We start from the raw sequence: 20097 nt of genomic DNA on the forward strand, positions 1-20097 counted from the left end.
AACAACTGGAAAGGCCCATCCCCAGTGACCACTGACAGTATGAGGTTCACAGCCTTCGCAGAACTTGGGTCATCTGCCAGTTTGCTCTCCCTGCTCTCTTCTCCTGCTCTCTCTCATGCAAACAGGGAAAACCCCTGTTCACACTCCTTCCCTAGGCATGGCCAGTCCCTTCAGGTCATGGAGATCTCCTGRTGCTCTGTAGTTTGCTGTCTATGAGCCTGGCTTGGTGTGAGTTCCTTGTCCATGGGCTCTGCTGTCAGCCCTCAAGATTGTCCTGTCTTCAGGTCTATTGTCCAATATTATCAAAGATAAGAGCAAAAATGGTACCAAGGCAAAATCAAACATCTCTGTAGCCCTGCAGTATTCTGCTGGCTCTGAGCAAGCTTTCCACCCAACTAGTTAACTTAGCTGGCAACTGGGAAAATGAATTGAAAATGTGTTTATTCCTTCTGCAGACTCTTGAAACAAGTCTGGAGGAAGAGAGTCCCTGGAGAGTTACTGAGCTCTTGTGCTCCCTGGCAGCTTCAACACAATTATTACCCCTGGTGAGAAGCCACAAGAGCTTCTGGCTCTGACAAGACCCTGGGATGAAAAGCACAGAGTGCCCCTCATRCTGCATTTTGGAGCAGGCTGCTGACTTTTCCCAGGGACTTTTACCTTTTACACATCATATTATTACTTGTCTTCTTTTTCATGCCCAGGCCCATAGCAGTACTTAGAAATCACTGAAAATGTTTTTTTTTTTTTTCCAAAACCTATAGAAACTCCATACACAAACCTATATTTTATCACATTTTTCTACCTCCCTTAAAGTATATCTGATGATTTTCTATAATAGTCTTGTCAATACACCAACTGGCATCAAACAGGTAGGTATYTTCTACTGATCTGCTATTTTACCTAAAAATAAGAATTTTAGACTAGCACAGTCTTCACTCAAAACAGCTGACAACATTCCTTTTAAACTGTCAGAAGCAGAGAACATAATTTTTAGGAACACGGAGACACGCAGGCATTTTGAGAATTACTTATTTTAATGTACCCCTTACACACTGCAAACATAAAATTCTCCTTTTGTTTTTGTACAAATTGGCAGTGCTGTTTCACCGCACTCAGGCATTCAATACAGGAACTCTGACCATCAATGCAGGACAGCAGAACACACGATAATTAAATTTACTTACCCTGTAGATTCCTGCTGGGCTTGAAATAAGGCCATTGCTTCAGTGAAAAGCCCTCAAARGCCACGCACTAGAGACGGGTTTGTGCTTGGGGTTTCTAGACATTTATTTCAGTGCAAATCCTGCCAGAAATCGCAACTTACTGCTTGTTGTGAAGTTCCCCTCGCCAGCCTGAGGGAAGGAGTCCACGTCTTGGATGACTTGTAGCACTCCCACGGTGCGGGCGGGGGGATCCAGGGCCACCGAGCTCTCGTTCACGGTGATGTCGCTGGCTCCCGTGATCTGGTTGGTCGGTGGTCCTCCTATGGATGCTTCCAAGTCTGGAGGTATATCATCCATGCAATCTGCRTTTGGCTAATGGGAAGAGAAAGAAGAAAAAGGATTTATTCTGSCTAATAGAATAATTGTTTCCTGTTGTTCGTGTTTTTCCACTTTATTTCGGTATTGAAAATGGCAACATTTAACAAATAAACACAAAGTTTGTCTTCATGTACTTAAAAATTAATACAATCCGTTGGAAGAGAGTCCCAAAGTATGCAATAGAAATACTGAGTATTGAACTCTGTCTCCTACAGTTGCTAACCATTCTTATTTATACTTTTAAAAAGGATTGGGAGAGTGCATGTTAAAAAAGTAACTTGCTTATTGGTATGAGCTGCTCAACATAGGAGGATTGCTGAGTCAGATCACAAATGTAAACAGAGACAGGAGCTGAAGGGGAATGATTATCTTTTCCTGAAATATACATTTCAGGAGCCAATATCTGAGCTTCCAGGAATAAGAATTCAAGGGAACTGCCTGTGGGTGCATCTCTGTGTGCAGTGCAAAAATAGAAGCTAAAGCTGTTTATAAGACAAGTTTCTAAACATCAAAAGATCATTTCCTTTGCTAATACTATATTTCCTACAAAATACAATTATGAGAAAAGAAACAAACAGACAATAATGGGAAATTGAAGAGCATTATTCAATTCATAGTCTTCCTTGCTATGTGAAGCAAGTCCAGTGACAGAGGGACATAGCAAGACTGAGCAGCAGTGTGCACACACCTTGTTAAGCTAGGAAATGTTAATTTAATTTGTTTCCACTTATCTTTATTCTCCAGGAACCAGACAGCTAGTCTGGATCAGTCACTTCAGCTTCCTCTAACTTCAGTGGTTTGAGACAGTTTTGCTGTGTGATTCATCCCCTACCCCAGGGTACGAACTGCTCCCTCTGCCTTCCCTCTGCTCAGCACCAAGCAGAGACAGAGCTTAAGCTGCCAGACTGGAAATCCATCATCCAGATGGGAATGTCAGAAGAGCTGTGCTCTGTTTGGTGGATCTGTTTTTTTTTCCTGTGCTTAGTTGTCTCACAAACCAAGGCACTTTGGAAAAATCTCGCTACCTGCCTATCTCCAACAGCACACACCAAGAAAATAAGCAAAATATGATACAGCAAAAGCTTAAAGAGAGATTTAACTTTAAGCACAAGAGAAATCCTCTTGAATTCAGGCACAGAAGGTTACCATATGTTTACTTCTATTTTTTTTTTTCAGAATCAGGAACTTAGCATGTTTTCTCTTTTCCCACACATTCCCTGTCTGATTGTTGTCACCTCCTAACTATTTTTTTCGACAAATCTTCCTAATGAAAAAGACAGGCAATTTAAGCAGTCTTGTATCCACCATCTGAAGGTTGGAATGAAAACTAGAATTGTAGTTGTCTGGCTCCAGTCTAATCCACAAGCAGCAAGAATGCCTCAGAATTGGGATCAAAAAGGCACATTCAGCTAYACCAGTTGTTAATGAAACTCATTGAGTCTGTACTTCTCCAAGTGAAGTATCAATCAATTATCTGTAGAACAGGGATCCAAAATTGTCTATTAGATCTATCACWCTTTTCTTTACTCTTAGCTACCATAAAACAATATTTTCAAAATCTGATTTTTAATTTAATTTGCCTTTGATGGCAGTATATATTAAAAAAAGGCCTATTTCTTCTTTTCTCCTATAGGAAAAACAATTTCAATTTCTCAGGGGATCAGTTGTCTGCCCTTTGCTCTGATACCAGTTACTCCTAGAATGGGGCTTTATCACAAATCTTTAAACCTTTTTAAAAGGGGATTATAATTGAAAGCCAAACCAAACATTAAAGATGCAAAAAAATAGTATTGCTTGATATAATTAATCCCTTTACTCCTGAATCATTTTAGTTGGAAAAAAATGCCCCAAACTAAGCAGCATGCTATAAAACTAATGATCAGAAAAAAAAAAAAAACCAACACAAAGCCATTATGGCTTTGGCTGCCAGAGTGACCCAAATACATTTGCTAAGTTTAATTATATTGGTTTCACTCATCCCTTGCATGCAAGTGCTTTGAGAGCACAATTCCACTGAAGTCAAGGGAAGGCTTTGTATTGACTTCTGAGGGCTTGGCTAAGGCTCTTAGTGAACAGCTTCAGGTCATGAGATCTGCTGCCAAAAGTGCAGCTGACTGCACATCCAGCAGATGTTTGCAGAAAAGGGGGAGAAGCAGAGGGAAACTATTTCACATGATGTGATTGTCTGTCCCAATAGCAACGGAGCTCTTAGAAAGGCATTTTCACTGGCAATCCACTTCAAATAGTGCAGGTAGAGCCTGAGTTGGATTTGCCAGCAAAGAGACAGTGGAAAAGGTTAGGCCAAGCATTGCTGACAGAGAGTTAATAATCCTCTGGAGCTGCAGAGTGCATGAAAAAAAAGTAAAGGTGTTGGGGTGCTCAGCAACCATGAAAATGAGTCCAGGAGTTTTGGTGCCTCACAGCTGCCTGGGCAATCTGAACTTAGGGGACATAATATTTGAAGTCTCTATCACAAAGTAAATGGAGAATTTAGTTGTGAATGGAGTTGAACAATTTAGATATTTGGGGTTTAACCAATACTTTCCTGGAAAATCCCAAGTCTTCCTGCTAAAAGGAGTACATGGGCATGCAGGCCAGCTCTTTAATAGCAGCCATAGGACAAACATGGAGCTGGCAGRGACAAACCCCATAGCCTGTCTCTGGTAAGATTTACACATTCCTGCTATTGTAAAAGCCTGCAAAAGGGTTTTGGCAAATTTGCACTCAAGTYTCCCTTCAGAAGCTGATGTTTGCCTAAGGCTTTTTTCTTTTTTTGTGTGCAGGAATTTCAGCTAAGAGGGCTCAGTAAGACTCCAAAATGTGGTTATGGAACAAAATTTTGCTTTATCCACTCTCCAGAAATTTTTGCCACTTCTCATTGAGGACTCCTAGAGCTTTATGGGYTCTTTGAGGGCGACATCTTTTCCCACAGCAGCCTATGGACATCTGGCTAAGTGATSAGTCTCTGAAAACACCAGTTCATGTGTGCTGGTGCCTTWTTTGGCTCATGGGAGCACCAGAAARCACCCCTCAGGAATGATGTCCATCTCAGGCTGCCCTCAGCTGGTGCTGGGCAGCAAGAAGGGTGAGAACAACACAAATTCTGTGCAGGTGGAACACAGGTCCTGTGAGCTGAACAGGAGCTCCAAAGGACAGAGGTTGGGGAGGAGGGGTTATGCAGAGGAGAAGGAATGGGCATAAGGCAGGAAAGGGATAAGCAGGAGCTGAGGGGTATTTTGGAAAGAGAAGGCAGAAAAAAGAGAGGACGAGAAGCAACTGATAGCATTATAGGGATTTTTAACACTCATGATACCAGATGCTCTTAGATTCCACTTCCTTTACTGTCAGCCAGAGGAAACCTGACACAAAGGCCACCATCTACACCAATTTCCCATGGGCAGCAGCTCCTACTTCAAGTCACTTTGAGGGACACCTCAGTGTAGGCCTCCAGAAAGCATTGGTCTGATTTGCCTATACTCCCCAATTATGAAGCTGGATAAAGAACACGTTAATGAAATGCTTGAACAAAAATGTGAATGGGCCAATGTGAGAGCAGAAATGGTGTGGGGCTTGCAGGTGCACAAGGAGCCATGGAATAATACACTGGGCAGGGRGCAGAGGTGTCAGAAGCACAAGGAAGAGAACTGAGCCACAGAACCAGGAGAAAATTTCTGTATTTAAACCCTGTATTTAATATTTCTGTATTTAAAGGTGCAGAGATGCGGAAAGGCAGAGCTAACTTTCATTCTGGCCTTTCACCTCAAACACTGATTTAACGTTGAAACACCTCTCAATAGTCTAAAGACAACATACAGGTTTAGCAGAAAAAGTAGCCAAACTGTGACAACACGTTGCCCTAGCTATAATGTCCTAATTCTTTTTCCCCTCTGCAAGTTTTTTATTTGGATTATACTGGGTTGATTAACAAACCTGCCTGAAACCTGCTTCCCAGTCTCCACGAAACAGAGCTCTCTGGAAATGGCTGTATCTGCTCCCCAAAATGCTCATGTGAGCTGTTTGACTTTATAAAGCTCTTTCAAACTGCAGCAACCCCAACTGAAACTTGGGGGGGCATTTACAGCACCAGTTAATCCATCAGCTGGAGGTGCTCCAGCACAGAGCTTCACGAGCCTCACACAGAGGGGGACAGTGACTCTCTCCTTCTTGGTGAAGCCCTTGAGCTTTGTGACTGCTCCAGCTGGGAAATTGCATGGCAGACAGGACATGCACTGTCTGAATGCAAACATGGGTCTTAGAGAGATCAATTTCTTTGGCAGTTTCTGACCACATCGGAATGTTCCAAATAACACGGAGCCTAACAATTCTTGTACGTCATGTGCTCCACCACATGCTCAGTAACTGGGAGAAGTGGCCTTTAACTGGAATTAGGAGTACAGATCTTACTCCAAATAGACTTTAAGAGAAATCTGATAGAAAAAGGACTCAGTTCCCCAGAATGAGCAATTAGTTGTCCTCAACGAGAAGAGCAGAGAAAATTTTATTTGCAGATCTTTTGCTTTCAGATTTGAACTGAGTACATAATTAAAAAAATAAGTCCAGTCCTGATTTAAAACACTGAAAAAAACACATAGTGAAAGCTATGAATTTAAAACACATAGTGAAAGCTATGTGCAAGATTCTATAAATCCACCAAAACACCAGTGAACCACCTTCTGCTTCATCAAACAGGCAACCACGGATACACAATTCCCAGCACCCAACCAGCCCCRCCACACACTCTTCCCTGCTAACAGGAGTGGGGTGCAGGAGCAAGGTAGAGCCAGACATTTCTGACTGTACTTCCCTTAATAAATCAATTAATTATTCAGTAACACAGCAAAAAGAGTAAGATGGGAACAGACAGGGAAAGGCTAGGGATACACCCAGGTGGCTGGTGTTTCCCTTCTGCCCCGATTTTTTTTTTTTTTTTTGCTCTGCAAAGTGCTTACCGGAATCCCTAGAGCTTTTAGAATATTCATTTTACACATCGGGCAGGTACGATGGTCTAGCAGCCAGGGGTCTACGCAGGACTTGTGGAAAAGATGCCTGCAAATGAAAAGCAGGATATCTTAATTCAATTGCACCACAGCACAGTTTACCACTTACAGAKGATTCTGAATTCAGCTCAGTGAGCGTATTTCAACGTTTGAGACCTCTGCAAGGAGTGCAAAACGAGGTCCTATGCACAGGAGGGTGAAATGATTCCTGAAACAAGTCAAGCACATGTGCACATTTCAGTGTGTTTGGAACAGATGATGTACATAATTAGAGAATTAGGGAAAATATTAAAAATGCATTAGCAAACCCCATACTCTTTAAATGTTAAAGGCAAAGGTTGTCAATAAACAAAAGCTGCTTGCTGGAAAAGGTTAAAATCATGTTAGTTTTCTTAATGGTTCTAYACATGGCCTCAGACAAGCCTGATCACATAATTTAAAAGCGAAGCCATTGAGGGTGTAGTATTTTTCAGGATAAAAGCATAAAGAAAAAAAAAAAGATACTTTTCATTGTAACAGAAAAACTTTTTTAAACAGAATGCTTTTTAAAATATTCTCCCTGACTTTCCTGCTCTTTAGAAGCTGCCCATCAGAGAGAGCTCCTACACAGTTACCTGAAGGAATTGTTGCTAATCCTGTTCTGAGTCTGAAGCAATGACCTGATCCCTGTAGCTGCTGGGCACTGTTTTTCCTAGACATTATTCAGGGGGAGAAACTGGRAGTTTTTCATTGAGCTTTGCCTGACACAAACTGATAATGACTGTAGAGATCTTTAGTGTGTGTACCTGACTGAGAGACTGCACTCTCTCTTGAGAATAGGAACTTTAGGAAACATTTCTTCACCCAAAGGGTGTCAGGCATTGGAACAGCTCTGCCTGGAGTGTGGCAGACACCAGGCTCTGCACGGAAATGCAATCTCTGAGAAAGCCAGAATCACTCAACGTACCAAAGTAACTCTAAATATTTAACTGCTGATATTCAGCTGAATGTGTCAGCAGACATATTGTGTCACTCCATGGCAAATTATTGCATTCCTGTGCTTTGTATCACTTCACACAGCTACGGGAAAGGGCAAGCCTGTTCTGGGAAATTCTATCCAGTCTATACCGGTGGGCTGGGGTATCAAACTCTGTCMAACCTCATTTGATCCTGTATGCCAACGTGATTAATGAAATGAAACATTGTGATATTYGAAGTGTAAGCCACTATTTCAGTGAGGATGATGAGGTTCACAGCTGTCCTTCCAAACAAGACCTGACCTAATGGATAACAACAAATGCACCAGGTTTTGKTCTCTGTCCTGCTGAACATTTCCTTCCTTCTGTCTTAGGAGGGGCACACTCAGCACACATCAGACAAGCATTCAGAACAGGTGAAAGCATAAACATGGTTCTTGGGTRTGTGTAATTTTACATTTTAGAGTCTAACCAACAGAGTTTCTTGGGTTTGTAAATCCATGCAGGGTACTGAAAATCTATATATTGTCTTTCAGCTATTTGAAATAGTGATGGATTTCTTGCTAGCAATTGGTTTTCTTTCATTATATAATCAAATTCATAAACAAATATGCTTATTGGCAAACATCTGAAACATGTTTGTGGCAAAATAATCAGTCCTTTGCAAAATCTGAGATATTTATTATTCTCCCAGAAAACAAAACAGATTTCCAAAATCTGTTTTGGATAAAAAATGCATAAYTTCCACCGAGACACTTTACCATAGACCAAAAAAATACCCTTTTATTTTTGATTTCCAGCTTTGAAAGCCTCAGTCAAACTAGGGCTCATATTAGCCGATTTCATTGTTTGTTCATCATTAAAAGTTCAGAACACTTTCATGCCTTACATACTTTAAAATCTGAAGTTCAGAGTTCCTAAAGCTGGCTTCAAAAACAATATTCTAAAATAAATGCTAACAATGCCAAGTAATTTAAATACATGACAGATCTTGTCACTTTGCACTTCTCAATACTAATTTAGCACAGTGTATTATGACCCCATTAATTTCAGATTTAATATGTACTACAGAAAGAACTTGATTATTTGACAGAAATCCGCAGAATAATAGAATGCTACTAAAAACCAGATAAAAGAGTTGACTTTTGAGATTTTTGTACTGCATGATGCAATTAGAGCTCTTGTCTGTTCTGAACACATAAACATTTGTGCAGAGAAGCAAGGTGGCAGGCTTTGCAGATTTGAACTTGAAAGTTTATTAGGTATAGCTCTATGTACATGCTTATGGCTTTCARCAAATTGTCAATTGTTTCATGTTCCAAATTCACACAAAATAGAGGTCAGCACAAAGTAAGATGAGAGAGCAACTGCAATATTTCACTATCACATGGTAAGACAAAGAGGTAAAAAGATCAGCTGCAACAAAAATCCCTCCCTTTGCAGCTCTGATGCAAGTTTTAAATGGAAGGAGAGGACAGAGGCATGGATGAGTTCAGAAGTAATGATCCATACAAGGAGACAGYAAGAGATGTTTCAAGAACAGGCTCAGGACATGGCTTTGACAATCAAAGCCAAAGCTAGAAAAAAATACAGTTTTTTTCCCCTGCTGTGTGCAACCACATTCATTACAAAACTATGTTGATTTGGGTAAGTTGAAAAGTTTCTCAAAAGAACTGCAACTGATTAGTTGACACAGAGGAAGAGGAGATGTTGYAACAACCTCATACAAAAAGGCTTTCATAAGGGAAAGGAAACAACTGTTCTCCACCTCTCCCGGCATGAGAGGCACAATGATGTTATTGAAAATTCAGGAATGGAGACCCAGGTTACACAATAAGAAAGGCTTCTGCACAGTCAAGGTAATGAAGCACTGGGATAAATTATCAGGGGAATTTGCAGCCTCCATCCCGGGAGATTGCAGAGTRTGTTGGAAAGAGCTGCCAAGAACAACACGTGCGTGCCTCTGCCCCTGTGCTGTTCYAGAGGTGGTGGCCTCCTGGGAGCCCTCCTGCACTCTCCTGTGGCTGCACGTGGCTGTGCAAAGCTCACAGAGCACAAAGGAAAAGAGCCCCAAAGTCCCAGAGCATTCCATTTACCATTATCTAAATGGTACTTCACGTTTTTGAACTGCTTTTATTGAAATGTATTTACTTCTCCTTTAAAGCTGCAGTTCTAATCAAAGAAGAAAAAAAATTGTGCCCAGCCCAAAATAYTCATACTAATAATACTAATGATACTACTAATAATAATGATTGTAGTGCAACTATTSTAAAGCTTTCAGCTTGCCTACACTTTTGAGAAGCATTTTTTCCAGATAAAGGGAAACTGTTCTCCTCCCACCTTCCACTCCTAGCCTCAACTATGCAGAAAGAGAGGTACATCTCTCAGGACCCTGAATAARAACAATATTTCTGGATTCAATATTTTCCTGGATTAGATAAAGGGCTGAAGTAGAGGATTAATGATTTTTGTGAGAGACTGAGCAGCACTGGAGGATCCAACAAGAAGGTTTAAGATTTTAGGGGGTGCATGTACAATACTATTTACTTCTGAGAAGGACAAAAGAAGATGATGATGGGGGTGAGAGGAAGGAAACAAAGGGTAGAATGTGTGTGATGAAATAATTTTTGCAGGAAGATAATAAAAAGAGAAAGCAGGAGGGAAAAAGTCTCTGAAATCACAGTTGTTCATGGAATGAAGATTTGGGGGAGAAGAATGAGCTGGAACAAGGTCAGAGAATGTGTTTATTGGTGACAGAAATGAAACAGCTAAAAAAAGAACTCATGAGGCACTCTGCAGAGATAACGTTGAAATAAATGTCTTGCCTCTCTGTAGAASTTTAGTGAAGTTAGTAAAAGTTTAGTAAAAGGCACGCACTGGGAGCAGCAGCACCAGTAGCTCCTCCAACACTAGAGCAGAAAGACAATGGAGTTTTGAAGTTGCAGATGGGGGACAAACAGGATTAAGCAGGGCTGTGATGAGAGATGTCACTGTGGGAACAATGAACTTGGTTCCATCTGATCYTGTGTCAGTGCCCTCAAAGACAACTTCAGAGATGTCTGCTGCCATTAAACACAAAACCAGCTGCAAGTCAACGTTTTTTATTTTTACCAAGTGTCATTCCTTATTTATTTAATACACTCTGTAGGGTGAAGTTTATTAATACAGTCATTTGTGGGAGCTGCCTCACAAGGACAGAGAGGAAGAAGCACAARTTCACTGGAATTCTCCTCTGAGTTTTCCAGAGTGGGGCATATGAAAACAGGCTATCCCAGTGCCAGCAGAAAAGAGAAGATGTTTGGGAAACAGCCCAAATCCTAGTAAACATGTCTCATTTGACTTCAGAGCTCATCCAGTGCTGCACTGGTTGTTTAATGAAGTTCCCGTGTTAGAAACTGCATGTGGCTTAACCGAGGATGCCGGAGCAGGAAAACTCCAGAGTCTGTAGGTCTTTATCAGGATCTAACACACTCCTACTCACTTCACAGAAACAGAAATTAATCTACTTTTTCTTTCTCTTATTTGTTTTGGATGAGGAGATGAGACTGACAACAGCAGAAAGAATCATGAGTACCATTTCATGTTTCAGAAGTTCAAACCCATGCGAGTGTGTAAAACACTGCCCTCACAGTTTGTGCAGCAGCAAAACCAGGGTTGGTGAAGTAGCTGCTTGAGAAAGATCTTTGAGTTTTTATAATTCCAGACTGCTGAGACTCAGGCTGTGGGTATTTTATGAGACAGTTCTGCTACTGCTACCCTTTTAGCATGAGTCATTTTCTGGGTGACCTTTTAAGCCAGCCAAGAACTGAACACCACCTGTTAACTCTGTGTTTCCTACTCACACTGCTTGACTCAATGCTGTGGATGACAAAGGCTCACTGARTTATGAGGTGACACACAAGTGAAAGCTAAAGCTTAGACATATATTTAAACTGTTGTTGATCTACCTCCAAACACTGYCTGTGTCTATCATGCAAAATTTCCAAGCTTTATTCTGCTTCTATACAAACAGGCTTGATGCCAAGCCAAGGTCCACATTTTCTGGTAATTTTGCATTTTTCTGTATTTCTGCTTTATGAAGTGATGTGTTTGTGTCTGCTTGCAGGAAAAAAAAAAAAGAGTTCACATGCAATTTGTCATTGTGGGGGATTTACAGTAGGTCAAATTTATGATTAATCTGTTGCTTTGTCTCAGCCACTTAGTGATGGTAGTAAACAGATTTAATGAGTCGCATGAACTAACAGAAGTGGACAGCATGTAACACTCAAACATCTACGGGAGTACAACATGGCAGGGAAATAAACAAGTATTTTGGTTTCTCAAGCCATAACTCAGGAGAAGAAAGAAATTCTACTGAATAAAATGAAATCTCTGCCCTGTGTGTGCAGCACTTGAGATCTGTATTTCCAGGGAAATCAAACACTTGCTGTTGCTCTCCTAGGGGAGCCACTGATCCTAGCAAATTTCCTAAGAAATTGATTTCTTTASAGAAATCCTCCATTAGGCAACACTTCACAGATGACAAAAAAACAGCACAAAGATGATACAGCTGTAAAGGGTGACAAGAGGCTTCACTCCTGTGTTGCATCACTGCAGCATGGGGCATCTTCACATGAGGCATTCTTTACTCAGCAAATCTCTTTCTATGGCTGGGTTGTTTTGTTTTTTTTTTACAGAAGTCATCCCTGTCTCAGGTGTAGGACAGCAGAAGTTGCTCCATGGGGAGCAGGAGCCTGCTCTATCCCTGGCTGCTGTGGCAAGGGCTCACCTGCAAGTCAGAGGCAAATTGTCCTAAGGCATTTATTCTGCACTGATATAAAAAAAAAACAAAACAGTGAGGAAAACAGATGAATCAAAACCTTTAGTTTAAAAATCTTACTGAAGACTTTGTTAAAGACCCAGATCAGACAAAATTTCTGACTGTCATACTAAACCCTCAGGGTCTTACCACCATTAACACTAGTTTCACTTCACGTTGAATAAAGAGGAATTTGAGATAGCTTTACCAACAGATTTTGAATAGGTCAAAATAAGAAACTCACCTTTCCCCCCCCAAGTTCTCAGGTAACTTCATCAGCATGAAACTGTGAGAGCARAGCCTGTCTTGAAGTAGAGATTATTAGAGCTAAAAGCACCTTTAACTTACCTGCAAGGCAATATCCTGACAACATCATTGGGCTTGTAGCCTTCGATGCAGACAGCACAGTTATCATAGTCTGGCTCAGTCTCCTACAGGGGAGAGAACATTCATCATTTTCATTTTTTTTGTTAGCTAATCTCTTCACATAAGAGCCTATGTGACAAAGTAAAGCAGTCACTGTAGCAGATTGCAAATCCAGTAATGCATTTCAAGACSAGCAAGTCAGTTTTTCCAACGTGTTTCCATCTGGAAACTTGCATTGGGMAGCATGCAGATTTAGTTAGCACGTTTTAACTTTCAGAATTTTCTGCATCTTTAACCAAATCACCCTCTCTCCCTGCTCCATTCCATCTGTAACTTGTTCACCAGCATTCCTCCCCCACCTGAAGGACACAGTAGCTAAACAAGCAATAGCCCCTTCTGCTCTGCCTCCTTGTCCCAGAGGTCTGAAGGAACCCCCAGCACAGAGTTTCATTTAGTAACAAGCATTTTGAAGAATTACCTTGTCMCCTTTCCTGATTGTCCTGACTTGCAGCTTGCTGATTGCTTTCTTTGCAGCATCTCCGAGCCGGCGCTGCAACACAAAATTCACTCTTCAGCAAAGAGCATCTCTTCAGGCAGAAATCAAAACTTTAGGCAGAAATCAAAACTTTTTCTCCCCAGGCTTCTTAATAACTTCCAGTACATGGAACAGGGTAGTGTATAAATATAAACATAATAATTCATAATAAGGGCACAGTAGGTGCTCTACACTATGGGAGTGAGTACCAGTGTTGGCAACAAGTCCACTATTTGGGTATYCTACTTCTTCCCTCTCCTTTTTAAATGATGCTTGTTAAAAAAAAAAATACTGTGCAGTTAGCAGAGAGAACAATGAACTTTATTCTGACGTTTCCATAACTAGTTCATGATCTTCAGCAGGATGCAAGTTCTGAAAGTGAGCTGTTAATTTGTTAACCACAAAAAGTGTGAATAAGCTCTCCTGTCCTTTCTCCTGCAACACAGTGTTGCCTACTCTATMACAATGAGGTGGCAGCATCTGAAGTTCCTTACAGGTAAAGCACTACATAGTCCCACAGTAACATTCTGTCCATACATAACCATTCACTCATTCTTTGCCTTTCCATCTTTCCCTCCAGTGGACCATAAAGCGATTACCACGTGACGTTTCTGACTGTTCTCCCATATTTCCAAAACACTGTTCCTGCGCTGGCAGGGTCACCACCACTCAGGATTAAAGCGTGTAACACCAGGCTGACACAAAACATCGTGTCCTCAGTAGGCAGACGGACAGTCCTGCCCTTGCAGGAGTTGGGAGCACTGYGGGATGTTCACACAATYRCTGCTCAGCTCCCTGAGCCACGGAGCTTGCTCTGGGATCAGCCCAAGGACTTGGCTGCTCACTTGTGCTCAGGCGGTCTGGGGACAGACTCACAGGCTGGAAAAGTCTTTGSGAGGTCATGTACTCCCACCCCTGCTCAAGGCTGGGTCAACTTCAAAGCCAGAGYTGTGTTAGTCAAGTTTTGAATATCTCCAGGAAAGGAGATTTCACAACCTCTGTGGATAATTTGTTCCAGCGCTTAACCGATCTCAGTTCTTTTTTTTTTTTTCTCTAAACATACTAATGGAATTTCCCTTGCTGGTAATTTGTGACCATTACCCTGTGCACTTCCAGGAARAGGATGATTCTGACTCCTTTTTGCAGCTGGAAGCAGAGCCTTTCCTCCTCCCCCGCTCCCCACCCAGCTTAGCAAGCTGAGCTCCCTTCATCCTTCCTCACATGCCAGACCACACTGCTGACCTTCCTCTGGGCACTCCCCATTTTTCCCATGCCCCTCTCACATGGTTTCATGCAGCAATACCCACTCCAATGTCTCCTTGTCAGCTTTAGAATCGTTCATGGTACAGCACCACCAATAAATGACTTCTTCCCTTCACCTCCTCTGCAATTTCATGTTTCCAGCCGTGTGTTGTTAGATAGGAGAGAGACTTAGGGCCTTTGGTGACTCAGAAGACATTCAACTTCCTGGGMTGGGAAACTCCTGTGCCAGAGTTCAGAGGATCCTGTCAGCAGGAAGTGTTTCCAGCTGGACAGGGTGAAAGCAGGAAGCCAAAAATGGAAGAAAGCTTGAAGAAGTTCATAAGTTGAGAACTAATCACCAAATAGATATGACCAGTAAATTACCACTTGAGTCTTCAGATTCAATTAAAATCACTGGATTAAATTTAGAGAGTAAGCTTATTGGATTGGAAAGGCTGACAAAAGACAWGCAATACTGAAGGCAGAGAGCAATTTCAAATCTGGCTAAAGAAGAGAAAACAATCTTGGCTCTCATAGGAGATTTACATATGAGCTTTCCACCATAACTTAATTATTGCATATGAAGGAGAATCTTGTAGTTATAYAACATCTCTTTCTGTGGTCCATTTTTCTCACAGTCTCCCTTAAATAAAATAATCAAATGAGAGCTGAAAACATTTCTTGTAGCTATTTGGTTCTTTAATGTAAATCAAAGACAGACTGATAACAGACAGCAAGACAAGATCCATTATGTTCTGCTTCAGAAATTGCTTGTGATCCCTTTTTTTCATTATCATTACTTAAATGAATGAAATGTCTCAGTTCCWTTTTTGCACGCTCTTGAAGGGGAAAGGACAAGATTAAAAACTCATGCACATCTTTGATCTGCTTGCTTTCATGTTTGCTCTCTCTTATCTATCATAAATAGGTAAGTTCATAACTTACATGCAAATGAGAGTAATTTAGTTCTTGAAAGAACAGGAATTTCTTGGACTAGTCATACTTTCAAAGGGCTCTCCCATTTGAATGGAAGGCATGMTATCAATAACCAATGATTTCTCCTAAAAGGTAAGAGGCATTACAACAGTTTAAGGGTTTAAAGTGAGGCTTAGAGATTTACAGTCATAAATCTTATAATCTCATTAGCAAGGCTGCAACACTCWGAGCTGGACTGGAAGGAGTTAAGCATATCAGAAGCAGTGGTCTTGAGGAGATGGTGATGCTCATTAGAGAGGAAGGACAGTCACATGGAAAGCACCATTTRGGTGTTCCTGAGAAAGTAAATGACCCTAAATGTTGTGGAAGAGAAGTTACAGTAAGTGACTCTCCCTTAATGGCCTCACTAAACTCTCACCTTTGCAGTGAGATCACCTTGTGCCTTTGCAGAATGAGTCCCATCACCAGGATGAGGTATCGGTCACATCTATCCACAGTTTGCAGACTCCATCACGGGAAACACCTTCCCAAACTGCTTCAAAGATTGACACCTCTGTTTCAGCAGCCCCAAAACTCTCACTGCAAGCCACAGCCACCAGTCTTCCTCCTCAGATAATTGCTCCACATGCTGACAGTCACATACTAAAGATTAACCCAGGACACACAAAATCCTTTTCAACTCCACCTCCTGTGGCTTTCATTATCCTGCAAAACTTATGGAGCCCAACCAGCTTCAAAATGACTTTTTAGAAACCTTCCTCTGAACAAGAAGCCAATGGAAAGACATRACACAGAAGAAATGTGGTGAACAARTCTGGCATTGAAACATCACCCCCTCATCATTTTCCCATCTCACAAACAATAAAAAGAGAACTCTGCTATTACTGGTGAAATATGAAATCTGACACWCTGACAGGGTTGGAGGTTTTTGTTGTCGTCGTTATTTTAAGTCTGTGTCCTAGCTGTTACATGGCTTTGACATCAGGTCACATTTTGCTGAATTATCTCTRGAACTTAACTTGTCACGTAATTCCAAACTGCTTGTAATTAGCWCTGCAATGTGATGTTTCTTGATGCAAACAATTCCCACAGTCTTTTACAAACTCTCYCGTCTTCAGGAGCACTCCAGGAACAAGCTGCTGAGGAAGCAGATTTTCTTACACAAATTTATCCTCTTCATATGAAAAGGATTTTTCTTCAGGGCAACCACCTACTTCCTGGACATCTTGTTAGGTGGGAAAAAAAAAAGTTTCATTCATGTGAATATTACTACCTATCTTCTACTTCCATTTGTACTATACAGCTGTCTGTGCTAGAGGTACTCTTGAAAATTAAATGTATTACAATAAAAATTGATACCTCACCATGTTTGTAGCTTACACTCTGGCTTTAGATGCACAAGCCCAGAGTGGAAGACAATTTTGCACTCTACTGCATTAATTCCCAGCCCTGGCATTCCACAAGAATCCTTGAAATCCTGATTCTCCACTCATCAAAATGAGGCACCCAACTGGAGTAAGCTGTGCCTTCCTTCTGGCACGTGAACTTGGATTTTGCACATATGGTGAGGAAGAGAGATGGCTGAAGATATAGTTAGACTATGTCCAGTTTTCATCTCCCTGTGGAGTCAAAGGAAATGATCCCAGGAGATTTTTCAGTCTTGCTAGCTGCCTCTCAATAGCTGGATTCATTGCTTTCTTGATAGAGAACTAAAGCAGTTCCTTTTGGATTTATTGCCTGCTCAGAAACTTAGTCCTAGTGAAAGAAGGGAAGTGGACCTGGAAAGGAGAGTCACCATACAGAGAAGGACTAGACAAAAGTGTTGGTGAGGCTTGACAAAAGGACATTATGATATTAACCTGAAATTTGAGATCCCATCCTTGTGCTACAAGAAAATGTGTCAAAGGAAAAAAAAACCCAAAACTTCATGAAAAGCAGAGAGTAACACTCATGGGAAGGGTAAGAACAAAGTGAGCTCTTCTGAACTACCGAGATCATTATAATCTGTAGCCAAAAGAAACAAAACAAAAACCCACAGCAACCCATTAACACAAATCACTGAGTTTTGTCTGTATATTCCATTTTTCATATGGAAAGGGCTAATAAAGAGAGTAAATATCAGACAAAACTGTATGAAGAAAAGTGAATGAAGACTTTCTAGTTTGCCCTTCATTATTCACAATTTTGGCCCAAAAAATTAAAAATATGTGATTACTTAGGAGATATACTTTCATATCCTTCTGAAGARCAGAACTTGTATAAAAACCAAGTGATTAAAACCTCTCCATAGGACAACTGCTTGTGCACATGTAGGCTCATTCAAACTTYGGAAAGAAAATACTGAAAAGGAAATTTGTTTGAACACATAAACACATCAGTTTCAAAGTGTAACGTATTACCTGAATGAGTTTGTCATTTTGCTGAGTTTCGTGTTTATATATGTCTATTTACACTGCTAATCTGCCTGTATAATTACTTGATTGAAAGCACACTTATTCACACAAATTAGGCACGCATGTGCTTTTGCAGACAAAGCATCCAAAAATTATCACAGCCGTTGCAGTCACAGCGAATCTGCTGCCAATGATGTTCAAATTCCAGCTGGGATAGTCTCATTCTTGCTAWCCAAAATTTCAGACTGTATATTTAAAGGGAAAATATATTCTTTCTGTCTGTAAATACAGAGCAGCTGCTCTCRATCTCAGAGGATGCCTGAATTTCAGTGGGGGAGGGTGAGGGATTCCTGCACATCAAGTATTTGTTACAGAGTGTGTGGTAGTGCTTTTCTCTACAAGACGATTATTAATACTCTCAGTTTTACCTTTTCTGCAGAATAAGCAAGGCAGGCCTCCTGGCCCTGACAGTAATTTATTGAGGGTTCAGAAACCTCCCTGAATTACAGTGCATTTTTTTCCCTGCAGTAAAATGGTTATCTCCTCAGATTTCATGCATTGATAACATTTTCTACCATTAGAATGAAATGTAGAAGCCTCAGTTCCCCAGTGCTGCTGAGATAGGTGCATCCAGACAAGAAAATATTAAATTTATTATTATTGTTATTATTATTCACTGCTGMACTACCATAAAGATGGACAGTGGTTTATAGCTCCAGAGGGACCCTGGGCTCATTCCCACAGCTCCTGACTTCTCTCCAGCTCCATAAGCTTTGTAACTCTTGCAAGGGTTTGGACAAGATGCCAAACACAACAGCATTGGTTTAAAAACATTGGTGGCTGTCACTACAGTCCTGTTCACTGATTGTTGTCAAAAGAAGAGRGACATGCTTGTCTTTCAAGCCCAAGACCCTTCCAAGGGAGCATTAAAATAAAAACACATTCTGGTTTTTTTTTTTTCTTCACTTATGAACCATTGCTTCATACACAGACACTCACATACTTTGTGGTGTTTCAGCCAGCATTTTGTTCTCCAGGGTCCTTAATTATATACGTTGCTATGACACTTGGCTATATGTACCAAAACAATCTWTTCACAAATAAACATCTATTTTTTGTGTGTTTTGCATGGAGAAAAAAAACCCCTAATATATACATACACTATTAATTTTTTTTTTCTGAATCCCATCTATATCGACTTTTCCCAGGCACAGTCATTTTTATATTCTTATTCTTTTCACTTTCTTGTGTTTTGTTTTGGTTTAATGCTTTTACCACACATTGAAAATTTTTTAAACTTTCCCTTCTACATTAAATCCTGCTGTAAATTTTTGGAAATACAAACACTTACTCCAGCTCTGCTCACCTGATTTCTGTCTCTGGCATTGGCATAGCGAAATCTCTGGATGTAGTAGAAGACCAGCCAGGCCAGGGAGATGATCATCAGCACGATGAAGGAGATGGAGACGAACACCACCGAGGTGCGGCTGACGTACTTCTGCAGGTTGCGTGTCCCGATGGTTATGTACATCATCACAGTAATGTTCCTCTCCAGGAGGCTCACTATCTCTTTTCCTTTGGGTTCAGGAATCATTATTGCTACAACATCTTCTAAGCCTAGCAGACAGAGAGACAAAAGGAACCTTAAGTGAAACAAGTGATMACCAAGAGGCAWCCATAGAATCACAGAATATCCTGAGCTGGAAGGGACTCACAAGGATCACTGAAGWCCACCTCCTGGCCCTGCACAGGACCATCCCAAAAATCCCACTGTGTGCCTCAGAGCTTTATCCAAATGCTTCTTGAAGTCTGTCAGGATTGGTGCTGTGACCACTGCCCTGGGGAGCTGTTCCAGTGTCCAACCACCCTTTGGGTGAAGAATCTTTTCTTAATATCAAGCCTAAATCTCCCCTGACCCAACTTAATGTCATTTCCTCGAGTCCTGTCACTGCTCAGGAGAGTGCAGAGATCAGTGCCTGTCCCTCTTTTCCCCTGGTGAGGATGTTGAAGGCCACACTGAGCTCTCCCCTCAGTCTCCTCTTTTCCAGGCTGAACAGACCCAGTGCCCTCAGCCACTCCTCACACGGCTTCCCCTCAAGGCCCTTCACCATCCTTGTGGCCCTCCTTCGGGCACTCTCTAATGGTTTAATGTCTTTTTTATGCCATGGCACCCAAAGCTGCCCCCAGCACTGGAGGTGAGGCTGCCCCAGGTCAGAGCAGAGCAGGACAATCCCCCCGTGCCCGGCTGGCGATGCTGTGCCCGATGTCCCCCAGGACAGTTGGCACTCTTGGCTGCCACAGCACTGCTGACTCACATTCATTGACCCCGACCA

General features: G+C 41.4%; 1 protein-coding gene across 1 annotated transcript; it reads right to left on the bottom strand.

The window, feature by feature from the left end:
• Window positions 1-1078: 1078 nt before the first annotated feature.
• On the bottom strand, window positions 1079-19381 carry LOC130586433 (RING finger protein 150-like; the record flags this gene model as incomplete). Its single annotated transcript, XM_057387222.1, has 5 exons — window positions 1079-1535; window positions 6491-6587; window positions 12641-12723; window positions 13137-13208; window positions 19131-19381. Coding segments are annotated over 5 exons (752 nt in total), but the record flags the coding sequence as incomplete, so codon positions are not given.
• Between the last annotated feature and the right edge of the window lie 716 nt (window positions 19382-20097).

This window comes from Malurus melanocephalus, unplaced genomic scaffold (assembly GCF_030028575.1).
Source record: "Malurus melanocephalus ecotype Western Australia unplaced genomic scaffold, MMel_1.1 scaffold_1158, whole genome shotgun sequence".
In the NCBI taxonomy this organism is placed as follows: Eukaryota; Metazoa; Chordata; class Aves; order Passeriformes; family Maluridae; genus Malurus; species Malurus melanocephalus.